The sequence below is a fragment of the Tamandua tetradactyla genome, chromosome 8 (genome assembly GCF_023851605.1).
Source record: "Tamandua tetradactyla isolate mTamTet1 chromosome 8, mTamTet1.pri, whole genome shotgun sequence".
Classification (NCBI taxonomy): Eukaryota; Metazoa; Chordata; class Mammalia; order Pilosa; family Myrmecophagidae; genus Tamandua; species Tamandua tetradactyla.
Window position 1 is genome coordinate 102914350 of NC_135334.1, and position 13465 is coordinate 102927814.

The 13465-nt window shown below is 36.7% G+C and overlaps 1 protein-coding gene across 2 annotated transcripts in view; it reads left to right on the forward strand.

The window, feature by feature from the left end:
• The window catches only part of BBOX1 (gamma-butyrobetaine hydroxylase 1), an 82331-nt gene that overhangs the window by 54010 nt on the left and 14856 nt on the right, over positions 1-13465 (forward strand). For both annotated transcript variants that reach the window (XM_077112276.1, XM_077112277.1), the window contains exon 5: positions 13328-13433. In XM_077112276.1, coding sequence (XP_076968391.1) covers positions 13328-13433 — 106 coding nt within the window. The remainder of the gene's footprint in view (positions 1-13327; positions 13434-13465) is intronic.

The window sequence follows — 13465 nt, forward strand, 5'->3', positions numbered from 1 at the left end:
AGAAGTGCAACATACTCCCGAACAGAATAGACCCTAACAGAAGTACTCCAAAACACTTACTAATCAGAATGTCAGAGGTCAAAGAGAAAGAGAGAATCTTGAAAGCAGCAAGAGAAAAGTAATCCATCACATACAAGGGAAGCCCAATAAGACTATATGTAGATTTCTCAGCAGAAACCATGGAGGCAAGAAGACAGTGGTATGATATATTTAAATTACTAAAAAAGAAAAACTGCCAACCAAGAATTCTATATCCAGCAAAATTGTCCTTCAAAAATGAGGGAGAAATTAAAACATTTTCAGACAAAAAAAATCACCGAGAGGATGTGACCAAGAGACTGGCTCTACAAGAAATACTAAAGGAAGCACTAGAGGCAGATATGAAAAGACAGGAGAGAGAGGTGTGGAGAACAGTGTAGAAATGAAGGCTATCAGTAAAGGTAAAAGGAAGAAAAATTAGATATGACCTATAAAATCCAAAAGGCAAAATGGTAGAAAAAAGTACTACCGATACAGTAATAACACTAAATGTTGATGGATAAACTCCCCAATCAAAAGACATAGACTGGCAGACTGGATTAAAAAACAGGACCCACCTATATGCTGTCTACAGGAAACACATTTTAGACCCAAGGATAAACATAGGTTGAAAGTGAAAGGTTGGGGAAAGATATTTCATGCAAATAACAATCAGAAAAGAGCAGGAGTAGATATACTAATATCTAACAAATGAGATTTCAAACGTAAAACAGTTAAAAGAGGCAAAGAAGGACACTATGTATTAATAAAAGGAACAATTCAACAAGAAGACATAACAATCATAAATATTTACGCACTGAGCCAGAATGCTCCAAAATACATGAGGCAAACACTGAAAAGAGAAATAGACACATCCATAATAGCTGGAGACCTCAATACTCCACTCTCATCAATGGACAGAACATCTAGACAGAGAATCAATAAAGAAATAGAGAATTTGAATAATACGATAAATGAGCTAGACTTAACAGACATTTATACAACATTACACCCCACAACAGCAGGATACACCTTTTTCTCAAGTGCTCATGGATCATTCTCAAGGATAGACTGTATGCTGTGTCACAAAGCAAGTCTCAATAAATTTAAACAGATTGGAATCATACAAAACACCTTCTCAGATTATAAAGGAATGAAGTTGGAAATCAATAATAGGCAGAGTGCCAGAAAATTCACAAATATGTGGAGGCTCAACAACACACTCTTAAACAACCAGTGGATCAAGGAAGAAATTACAAGAGAAATCAGTAAATATCTCGAGGCAAATGAAAATGAAAACATGACATATCAAAATTTATGGGATGCAGCAAAATCAGTGTCAAGAGGGAAATTCATTGCCCTAAATGCCTATATCAAAAAAGAAGAAAGGGCAAAAATTGAGGAATTAATTATCCACTTGGAAGAACTAGAGAAAGAACAGCAAACTAACCCCAAAACAAGCCGAAGGAAAGAAATAATGAAGATTAGAGCAGAAATAAATGAAAATGAGAACATGAAAACAATTGAGAAAATCAACAAAACCAGAAGTTGGTTCTATGAGAAAATCAATAAGATTGATGGACTCTTAGCAAGGTTGACAAAAAGAAGAGAGAGGATGTAAATAAATAAAATCAGAACTGAAAGAGAAGACATAACCACTGACCCCACAGAAATAAAGGAAGTAATGAGAGGATACTACGAACAACTTTATGCTAATAAATATGACAATGTAGATGAAATGGACAACTTTCTAGAAAGGCATGAACAACCAACATTGACTCAAGAAGAAATAGGTGACCTCAAAAAACCAATCACAAGTAAAGAAATTGAATCAGCCGTTAAGAAGCTCCCCAAAAACAAAACTTCAGGACCAGATGGCTTCACGTGTGAATTCTACCAAACATTACTACCAATTCTGCTCAAACTCTTCAAAAAAATTGAAGAGGAGGAAAAGCTACCTAACTCATTCTATGAAGCCAACATCACCCTCATGCCAAAGCCAGACAAAGATATAACAAAAAAAGAAAACTACAGACCAATCTCTCTAACGAATATTGATGCAAAAATCCTCAACAACATTCTAGCAAATCGAATCCAGCAGCACATTAAAAGAATCAAACACCGTGGCCAAGCAGGAGTCATCCCAGGTATGCAAAGATGGTTCAACATAAGAAAATCAATTAATGTAATACCATATCAACAAATCAAGGCAGAAAAACTACGTGATCATCTTGATTGATGCAGAAAAGGCATTTGACAAAATTCAACACCCTTTCCTGTTGAAAACATTTCAAAGGATAGAAATAGAAGAGAACTTCCTCAAAGTGATAAAGGGAATATATGAAAAACCCACAAGTTAACATCATCCTCAATGGGAAAAAACTAAAAACTTTCCCTCTAAGATCAGGAACAAGACAAAGATGTCCACTATCACCACTGTTACTCAACATTATGTTGGAAGTTCTAGCCAGAGCAATTAGACAAGAAAAAGAAATTCAAGGCATCAAAATTGGAAAGGAAGAAGTGAAACTCTCATGGTTTGCAGATGATATGATACTATATGTTGAAAACCCCCAAAAATCCACAGCAAAATTATCAGAGCTAATGAATGAGTACAGCTAAGTGGCAGGTTACAAGATCAACACTCAAAAATCTGTAGTGTTTCTATACACTAGTAATTTACAATCTGAGGGGCAATCAAGAGAAAAATGCCATTTACCATTGCAACCAAAAGAATAAAATATTTAGGAACAAATTTAACTAAAGAGACAAAAGACATATACAAAGAAAAGTACAAGAAATTGTTAAAAGCAATCACAGAAGACCTACATAAATGGAAGGGCATACCATGTTCATGCATTGGAAAACTAAATATAGTTGTCAATTCTACCTAAATTGATTTACAGATTCAATGCAATACCAATTAAAATCCCAAAAACTTACTTTTCAGAAATAGAAAAAACAATTAGCAAATTTATCTGGAAGGGCAGGGTGCCCTGAATAGCTAAAAGTATATTGAGAAAGAGAAATGAAAACAGAGGTCTCACATTACCTGACTTTAAGGCATATTATGAAGCTTCAGTGGTCAAAACAGCATGGTACTGACACAAAGATAGATATACCGACCAATGGAATAGAATACAGTGTTCAGATATAGACCCTCCCATCTATGGACAATTGATCTTTGATAAGGCAGTCAAGCCAGATCACTTGAGACAGAACAGTCTCTTCAATAAATGGTGCCTTAAGAACAGGCTATCCATAGGCAAAAGAATGAAAGAGGATCCATATCTCACACCCTATACAAAAATTAACTCAAAATGGATCAAAGACCTAAACATTAGATCTAAGACCATAAAAATGTTAGAAGAAAATGTAGGGAATTATCTTATAAATCTAGTAATAGAAGGTGGTTTCCTAGACCTTTCACCCAAAGCATGAGCATTGAAGAAAGAAAGAAAGAAATGGGAATGCCTCAAAATTAAACACTTTTGTGCATCAAAGAACATCAAGAAAGTAAAAAGCTTACACAATTGGAGAATATATTTGGAAAAGATATGTCAGATAAAGGTCTAGTATGCAGAATATATAAAGAGATTGTTCAACTCAACAATAAAAAGACAGACAACCCAATTACAAAATGGGCAAAAGACTTGAACAAACACTTCTCAGAAGAAGAAATACAAATGGCCAAAAAGCACATGAAAAGATGCTCAACTTCCCTGACTATTAGGGAAATGCAAATCAAAACCACGATGAGAATCATCTCACACCACCAGAATGGCCATTATCAATAAAACAGAAAATGACAAGTGCTGGAGAGGATGTGGAGAAAGAGGCACACTTATCCACTGTTGGTGGGAATGTCAAATGGTACAACCGCTGTGGAAGGCAGTTTAGCAGTTCCTCAGAAAGCTAAGTATAGAATTGCCAAATGACCCGGCAATACCATTGTTAGGTATCTATCAGAGGACATGAGGGCAAAGAGACAAACAGACATTTGCACACCAATGTTTATAGCAGCATTATTTACAGTTGCAAAGAGATGGAAACAGCCAAGACGTCCATCAACAGACAAGTGGCTAAACAAACTGTGGTATATACATACGATGGAATATTATGCCGCTGTAAAACATAATAAAGTTATGAAATATGTAACAACATGGATGGACCTTAAGGACATTATTCTGAGTGAGATTAGCCAGAAACAAAAGGATAAATACTGCATGGTCTCACTGATATGAATTGACATTACTGAATAAACTTGGAGAATTTCATTGGAAACAGGAGATAGAAATAGGGTAAGATATTAGGTAACTGGAGCTGAAGGGATACAGATTGTGTAACAGGACTGATTGTAAAAACTCCGAAATGGATAGCACAATACTATCTAACTGTAATACAATTATGTTAGAACACTGAATGAAGCTGAATGTAAGAATGATAGAGGGAGGAGGGCTGGGGGCATAAATGAAATCAGAAAGAAAGACAATAAAGACTGAGATCGTATAATCTAGGAATGCCTAGAGTGTATAATGATAGTGAATAAATGTACAAATTTAAAAAGTTTTTTCATGAGGAAGAACAAAGGAATGTCATTACTGCAGGGTGTTGAAAATAGATGGTAATTAATATTTTAAAATTTTAACTTATGTGTGAGACTAAAGCAAAAAAATGCTTATCTGGTACAAAATTTATATTTGGACTAGTGCATTTCCTAATATAACTTATGAGGACAGCTTAATTGAACACCATAAGTACATGGAACCTTGAGTAGGGCATAAGATTTTGTGTGTTTGTCCAGACTGATGCCCCAGTAAATCCCAGAGTGATTTAAACAGTGAGTAAAAAAGTATTTGCAAAGTCCCCTTGGGCGAATGGTGAGAAAGGGGAAAAATTCAACTTCCACAAGTTGAGAATTCTTGATATTCTCACAAGCAGTGGGGACAACCAAAGCAATAGGCTGAACCCCCAATCTTGGGGTTTATTCGTATGAAACTTAACCCCACAAAGGATAAGTCAAGCCTACTTAAAATTAGGCCTAAGAGTTACCCCCTAGAGAACCTCTTTTGTTGCTCAGATATGGCCTCTCTCTCCAGCCAACACAACAAGCAAACTCACCGCCCTCCCCCTGTCTATGCGGGACATGACTCCCAGGGGTGTGGACTTTCCTGGCAATGTGAGACAGAAATCCTAGAATGAGCTGAGACTCAGCATCAAGGGATTGAGAAAATCTTCTCGACCAAAAGGGGGAAGAGTAAAATTAGACAAAATAAAGTGTCAATGGCTGAGAGATTCCAAACAGAGTCGAGAGGTTATCCTGGAGGTGATTCTTACGCATTAAATAGATATCACCTTTTAGTCAAGATGTATTGGAGAGGCTGGAGGGAACTGACTTCCTGAAGATGTAGAGCTGTGTTCCAGTAGTTATGTTTCTTGAAGATGATTGTATAATGATATAGCTTTCACAATGTGACTGTGTGATTGTGACAACCTTGTATCTGATGCTCCTTTTATCTACCTTATCAACAGACAAGTAAAACGTATGGAATAAAAATAAATAATAGGGGGAAGAAATGTTAAAATAAATTTAGTAGATTGAAATGTTGGTGATCAGTGAAAGGGAGGGGAAGGGGTATGGTATGTATGGACTTTTTTCCATTGCCTTTTTATTTCTTTTTCTGAATTGATGCAAATGTTCTAAGAAGTGATCATGATGATGCATATGCAACTATGTGATGATACTGTGAATTGCTGATTATATGTGTAGAATGGAATGATCATATGTTAAGAATGTTTTTGTTTGTTATATTTTTTTTAAAAATTAATAAAAAAAATTTAAGGAAAAAAAGGCCAATTGGGAAAATAACACAATTTGCTATTTTAGTGATCATGTCTTCATTCAACAATTTTTGGCAGTAGGCAAAATGCTATGACATAAAGAATGTGCTTGAACTCCGTTCCCTAAAGTAATGGGGTTTCTTTGAAAGATTTCACAGGGTAATAAGGACAGAAGAAATCTGAAGAGAAATTCCCAGGATCCTAGATCATACCCTCCTACCCTAGTCTGTGCTGGACTCACGTCCTCTCATAGGCCATGTTTTCTTCGTCCCCTGGAGCTTCCCCTTGCTGTTTCTTCTGTCTCTCTTTACCTGGGTAAATCCTACTCAATCTTCAGGTCTCCACTGATTCTTAAGTTTCTCGTTCCCATAACACATTGTGCTTGAGCTTTGGAAGATAAATCACACTAATGCGGTTTCTTCGGAGATTGTAAGTTCCATGAGGCACAAGTATCATATATATATATGTATGATTCACTTCTACATCCCCAGTTCCTGGCCCATGGTAGTTGCCTAATAAATGATAATGAGAAAATAAAGATCAGAGGTTCTGGTGAGTGATTGCATCTGACAATTCAGACGTGCAAGTGGCACAGCTGTATTTCAAAAAAAGCAATTTAAAATGCTTTGGGATGGTTAACTATAAAATTCATTTTTTGTTTTAGATAGGATATCATTTTCCATGATTAAATTTTAAAAGTGAAAATAACATATGGATATTATATTTTGGATCCAGTGGAGCCAGTAATTATGCTTAAAAGAAGGCATCCTTGCATCATCCAAAGGGAAAAGTTCCAGCCAAGGCAAGATTGGAGATTGTAGCTGCTGGTAATAATGAATTGGAAGTTTGCACAAGTAGAACATCTTTCCATATGAAAAGCACTTCTATAAAGACAAAGAAAATACTACAAATAAATCCAGTATGATTTTCCAAGTGTAAACTGAATAAGAATAAAGGTATATCTCCAATGATATAAAGAACAAATCCAGCACACACAAAAAATCACATATTCCATAAACACGGAAGGATTCAAATTTGTCCCAAAACATGAATATCTGTTATTCAAATTTGGGTGAATCTAATGAATCTGCATTCAAGCCAACAGCAGCAAGAAAAATTTCATGATTTTAATGTATATCAGCTTTTGGAAATAAAACCTAAATAGGCAAATAAAAGTAAGGAAAGGCTCTAATTAAATGGTGAAAATGGCATGAATTTTTCAGTATAAATATTTAGGCTTGTTAAAAATAGCCTCTTTGGCAAAAGCAGGATTATTTGTATAATTTCCAATTGGCTACCCCAGCAAAATATCAGGCAGGTCTGTACCATTAGAGTAAGATGCTATGTTAAGCTTGTTTCTTCAGTTTTAAAATAATCTGGCCCTGTACCTGATAACATCATGGCAATTCTAGGTAATCTGCTTGCATTGTTGCCTTGCTTAGAGCAACTTTAGGATTTGTCTTTAATGAGAGGTACATGTGAATACACACTCATCTCATTAATGCCCCACAACTGAGCTTTAAAAAATAGTTTACACAGGCCAATGAATTGTATTTGTATTTGTTTCTGCTTTGCTTTCTTGGAGATTTGGATTACACAAAGATAAGTGAAAGCTTTGGGTCATAAACAATTAGCAGCAGCCCTCTTGGCATGTTTCATTTCTTTACAGAGGCAAAAAGGTAAACTAGATGACATCTCTAGGACTTTTCCAGATTTCTGCTATAACTTTTAAGGGCATATTTTATTAATGGAATTGGTTAATCCCTTTCCTGAGATTTATCACTATGGTGTGAGTGTAGACTTTTAGACTGGACATCCCATACCGTGCCTTAAACACTCTAGAGCTAAAACAAATGTTTATCATCCCCTGCCAATTAACTCAGAGAGTTAGAGAATTGCTCTGATGAAGCCAAGTCACAGACCCCATCCCTGTAGAAGCCAATTAATGTCAAACAAAGAAAAAAATCTGTTCCCTGACTAAAGCTTTAACCTTGAATCCCAGCCAGCTCCTAGGTTCCAGCAAAACTCAGTCAGTTTACCCCTGATCATACAAGGAACCTGGAAAGAGAATGTAGATGGATCAGTGCCAAACCATCACCCCTCTACAAAAGAAAATATGAATAATCATTTCCTACTGACAGTGTCAACCGCATCATCTACTTCATCTACAATTTGACAAAATTACTTTTTGTGTGTCTCCTTAAATCCTTTCCTAACTTGTTAATTATTCTTGGAATGCCTATGTTGATAATAGGCTACATCTGTATTATATATGGGCTATGGAGTGACATGAACTTCATGGAGAACATGTATTTCTTGGCCACAGTCACTGCTATATAATGGATTGCCTGATTCATGCTTGAAATGTGTGCGACAGGCTCTCACTCTCTAATATATACTCCTCCTTTCATTTAGTCTTTTTTCTAGTTCATATCCACTAATGGGTGGCTATTATGACATTTAGTGAAAAATGTACCAGGCATTCCATCTTAAATGTAAATGAAAAAACAAGCAAAAGAGCAAATTTCACTCTCAATCTCAGAGAATGGGGAAGAAATCAAACATTTGTTCATTAAGAAAAATTTCCACATATGGCAAGAGATGATAGGTTGCTATTGTATCCCCAAGTGAAGATGGGGGGGTGTTAAAGTGCTCTCTCTCTTCACATTCTCTGGCCACCACTACCACCCTACCACAATCCTTTACCCTATACCATGTAAAATGGACAGCTGAGGGCGTGCAAAGGTAGTTCAGTGGTAGAATTCTCACTTGCCATGTGGGAGACATGTGTTCGATTCCTGGTCCATGCACTTCCCAAAAAACAAGCAAAACAAACAAAGCATTCAAAAAAAATGGTGCTGCAATAATAGGGCATTCACATGGAAAAATAATGAAATGTGACCCCACCTTACAGAGAAATAAATAAATACCTAAATAAAAATATTCACCTTCTTATGCTCCATCAGTCAGTATTTATCAGGTTCCTGATTTAGTACTGGCACTGGGCTAGGTATTGGGAGGAAAGCAAAGATGCTTGTCATGGGTGGTTCAATGGTTAGAGTGACCGCCTTTCATTAGGGGGACCCAGGTTTGATTCCCGGACCATGCAACCAAAAAAAAAAAAAAATGATTGTTACATATTTCTGCGCTAACAAGGGTTTACAATACAGAAGAGGCAGAATTATGTGTTTCTATAATTAAATGAGATCAGACTATGAGAGCTCTGTAAAAATTGTAACTACCTTCATCAACACCCAACAATTTCAATACGGACTGAATGAAACAAATAAAATGTGCTTATGAGAGTTCCAAATGGAGGAGCATATATTGGGAAATCAAGAGAATGAGGAGGAGGAAGAGTCCTAAGGAGCATCATCTCCTATGTATCAGAAGTAGACTTTTCTCATTTAATTCTCACAGCAAAGTGAGAAGTCTTTGAAAAATATATTTCTGTTCCATTTTACAGATGTGTACATTGAGCCTCAGAAATAGTAGATAATTTGTCTAAGATTATATAACCGGCGAATTACAAATCCGAGATCTGAATCCAGTCTGCTTTGAAACTAAAGACTGAAATCCTTTCTAGCCTACAGAATGTGTAGCACTTAGAACTTAAATCGGGTCTTGATTATGGAGTGCATCTAGATTGAGAAAAGACAGGAAACAAAATGGGCAGGAAAGAGGAATCAGAGAAAAGAAAGGAAAGCACAAGGCAAACCTACAACAAACAGAGCCATGAAATTTTAAAAGATGGTTCAAGTGTGGCAATAATTGGCTAGAAGTTTAGCAAGTTGCTTTGGATCCTTAAATTCTGGGTCAGTGGGTCTAAATTTTATCTTTGGATACTAGGGAACCATAAGAGTTTCTGGCAAAGATATTGCAAAGTGAACACAAGGTTTCAGGAAAGTTTGTCAAGCTGTGGCATATAAAGGATCTGGGAGCAAAAGAGGCAGGTAATCCTACTTAGCGTGACGTTCAGGGGGCAGCTAATACCCCAGACTGCTTTTGTGTGCTCATCTGTCCATATGTGTATGGAGACTTCTCAAAGCACCAATAAGAGTCATTGAACATCATTGAACAAGATGCCTTTAATAGAAAAATTCTGATTTCTGCCCCTAATTCCCCAAGAAAAAATAAAAGCAGAAACTTATTCCCCCACCATATAGTGAATATGGAGATGGTGAACCTCAGTAGATAGTTGCTTCACTCCTCCACTCAATTGCTCAAGCTACAAACCTTAGAGTTATCCTGGACTCCTTCTCTCTCATAACCTGCATCCAGTTTATCAGACAACCCAGTTAACTCTACCTTTAAAATTCAGACCTGACCATTCTTTTCCTTGAGCTGCCCTCACTCTAGTCTAGCTCACCATTCATCTCTCCCTCCTTCCATTCTTTGCCCACTGCCGTTCTCTACCCACCCAGCAGCTAGAGCAATTCTTTATAACTGTAATATGCATTGTATTATTTACATCATGGAAAACTTCCAGTGACTCCCATTACACTTGAAGTAAAATCCCAAGTCCTTATCCTGATGCATAAGTCCCTTCAGGATCTGGCTTCTGTTGATGATCTGGCGTTTCTTCCACTTTCCATCCTCCGGCTGTTCTGCCACAGACACACCAGGCACACCCAATGCAGTACTTCTTCACTTTGGGTTACTCCATCGAAAATACATCTCCCAGCAGTGTACATGTTTCTTTCCTTATTGTATTCGAGTTTCTGGGAAAATTCCACCCCTTGATAAAGCCCTTCCCAAAGCATCATCTCTGCAATGACATTCCCCTGCCTCCCCACTCCTTAGCTCCTTACCTTGCTTAATTTTCCTTATAGCACTTCACTCTATCTGATATTAGGTCTGGTAATTATACGTTTGTCTGTTCTGTTCCCTACCACATTGCTAATGCTAAAACCATGGCAGTAATAGAATAGGTGCTCAAAAGATATATTTATTATAAAACTAGGTAATGAACATGAACAAATACTAATAAATAGACATTGTAAGAACAACATAATAACAGGGACAGAGAAATACCCCAGGTCTTTGAAGCAAAATTTTGATATTTATGAGAGGAAGAGAAATAGAGAGAAAGAAACACTTCAGGAGCAGGCAGTAATGTCAAACATTTGACTTTCACTATATCCCTTTAATATATAGCACACTGATAATATCTCCATAAAAGCACTTAGAGGTACAGATACTTTCATATAAGAGGGGCCTTAGAGATCATCTAAGCTGGGATTTTCTGAAGGTCCAGGAATATAACAGAATTCTAAGAGATGACCTGAAGAAAGGGGGTCAAATAAGATCAAGAAAAAGTGCAAAACATAATCCCCCTTTTGAAAATTTTCTATCACTTGGCATATTAAAGGCTCTAAAGTTCCTAAATTCCTGGTTAATACTTAACATTTCCAAATCTTATTTAACCCTTTTTATAAATAACTCCTATTAACTTGCCACATATGCAATTTGGGAACAGCTGAGCTGATCCAATTTCTTGATTTTACCTAGAGAGAAAATTTATGTGCACAAGGCTGCTTGTGGAACCGTGGTTTTGTAAATCTTCTTTCTACATACCATTTCGTTCATTCCTGCTATATTAAAAGATCCTCACCCATTCCCAGGACTTTGCACAAGTAGATGGTCATTATCATCAAACTCAAAAGCTAAATAACCCATATCCAGGGGAAGATGGCAGCAAAGAGGCATATTTCTCAGTCTCTCCAAATCCTTACATCTAAAAGAATCAGAACAACAATATTACAGAACCAAAACCCCTTGTAAAGCATCTATAAAGAGAACTAAATAACAAGATAATGTCATGAGCCCCAAAATACAAGCAATTACAGACATACAACTAACAGCTACAAGGCTTGCAAGATATTGGTGTCTATGTGGGAGAAAGAAAAGGGAATCACGGGGCATCTGAAAGTCATAAGGAAAGGACAGCCCTAAAGTGGCCAACAGTCATTTACTGGAAAGTTTGGCAGGCCAACTTGAAAAGAGTAGCTGAAATGGAGAGGGGTTTTCAGTTCTGACTACTGAAGAAGCCTAGAAACAGTCAAACTGGTAAAAATGAACATCTCCAAAATCCAAACATTGTCTTGAAATGCCATTTCCTAGTAAAAGAAATCAGGGCTTCATGGAAAAATATCGGATTTCAGATCTGAGGCAAGAAGTGAACCACTTGAATTTGAAACATCAAATTTGAAACATCAAATTCAAGTTAGAAAGTTATCAAAGACAGATGGACTCAGGAACCAACTAGAATAGCCTTCCACTGCCCAGGGATAGGAAAATATGAGCTCAAAAAAGATCACTGTAATTGATTGAAATACCTAATTTAAGTTCATGCATACATAATGATATTTCTTTTTAGAAAACTAGTTGTTCATCTTTGGGGAGGTAGGAAACTAATCCATTATAGTGAAAATGGTAAATAGAAGAACAGAAGCAAGCATTAGTCCTATATAAATTAGTAGTCCTCTGTAACCTGTTATCAGTCCTTTGTAAGCTATTCTACTGGGTAGCCAAATAGTAAATAAAGGGAAGTGTCTCTTATAAAAACATGAAATTATCAACTTGGTATTTTGCTATTTGAAACCCCCAATGAATTAATGGAGCTAACCAACATGTACCAGCATCTTGAAAAGGCAACCAGATATCATGAATATGTGAATGAGAGACCACAATGCAATCTGCAGTCTTGCCAAAGGCATGGGACATAGTCTGTCCAATGCTCTCATTCAGTTCCCTATTTGCCAGAAATACAAGGAACAGGGGGCCATGTTGAACTGTACCAGGAAAATGCAATCAGCAAGGACCGGACGGTGGGAACTGTACACGTCAAATGCCCTAAGTTCTTCAAACAATAAAATTTAAGGAGAAGAAAATGTTGTAGGTGAAATTTATAAATTAAAAGGTAAACTAAGAGATTAACTTTAAAAACTACTCATCTTTCATAGGCATGAATGAAAATAAGATCTAGAAATATACATTTGGGTGATGAAACTATTTTTTAAATGAAAGTAAATTGGAAATAAAGAACTCATGATCATGGTCATTTTGGAGAAAAGAGAGGAGATTGTGACTGGGCCAGAGCACAGGAGGGGCTTCTAGGGTGATAGGAAAAGTTCCATTTCTCAAACTTGGTGGTAGTTGTGAGTGTAACTAAAAATCCATTAATCTATTTAAAAAGGTGAATGCTAATCACATAGGCACTTCTTTACAAAGTCTCTAGAATATAATAATGCATAAGTGGACTCTTTTGCTGAGAAGAGAGGAGAAATGAGGAGATGCCAATTTACTTTTTAAAGAAAGGTCAGCCTCCCCTCCTAGCTCCTGGTTGTTATGGCAATTATTTCAGAAAATGAAAAGTTTCCATTGCTCCCATGTATCAAATTCATTCTAATACCCTTCCTTTGGCTTGGTGACACCTGTTTAAACATGTATTCCTTGTATTTTGCAGGCATACTTGGCAAGTTCAAGACAAAATCGACGCAAACAATGTGGCTTACACAACTGGGAAGCTAAGCTTTCACACTGACTACCCAGCCCTCCATCATCCACCTGGGGTAAGGTGAGCTGCAAGATATTTTCCACAAGG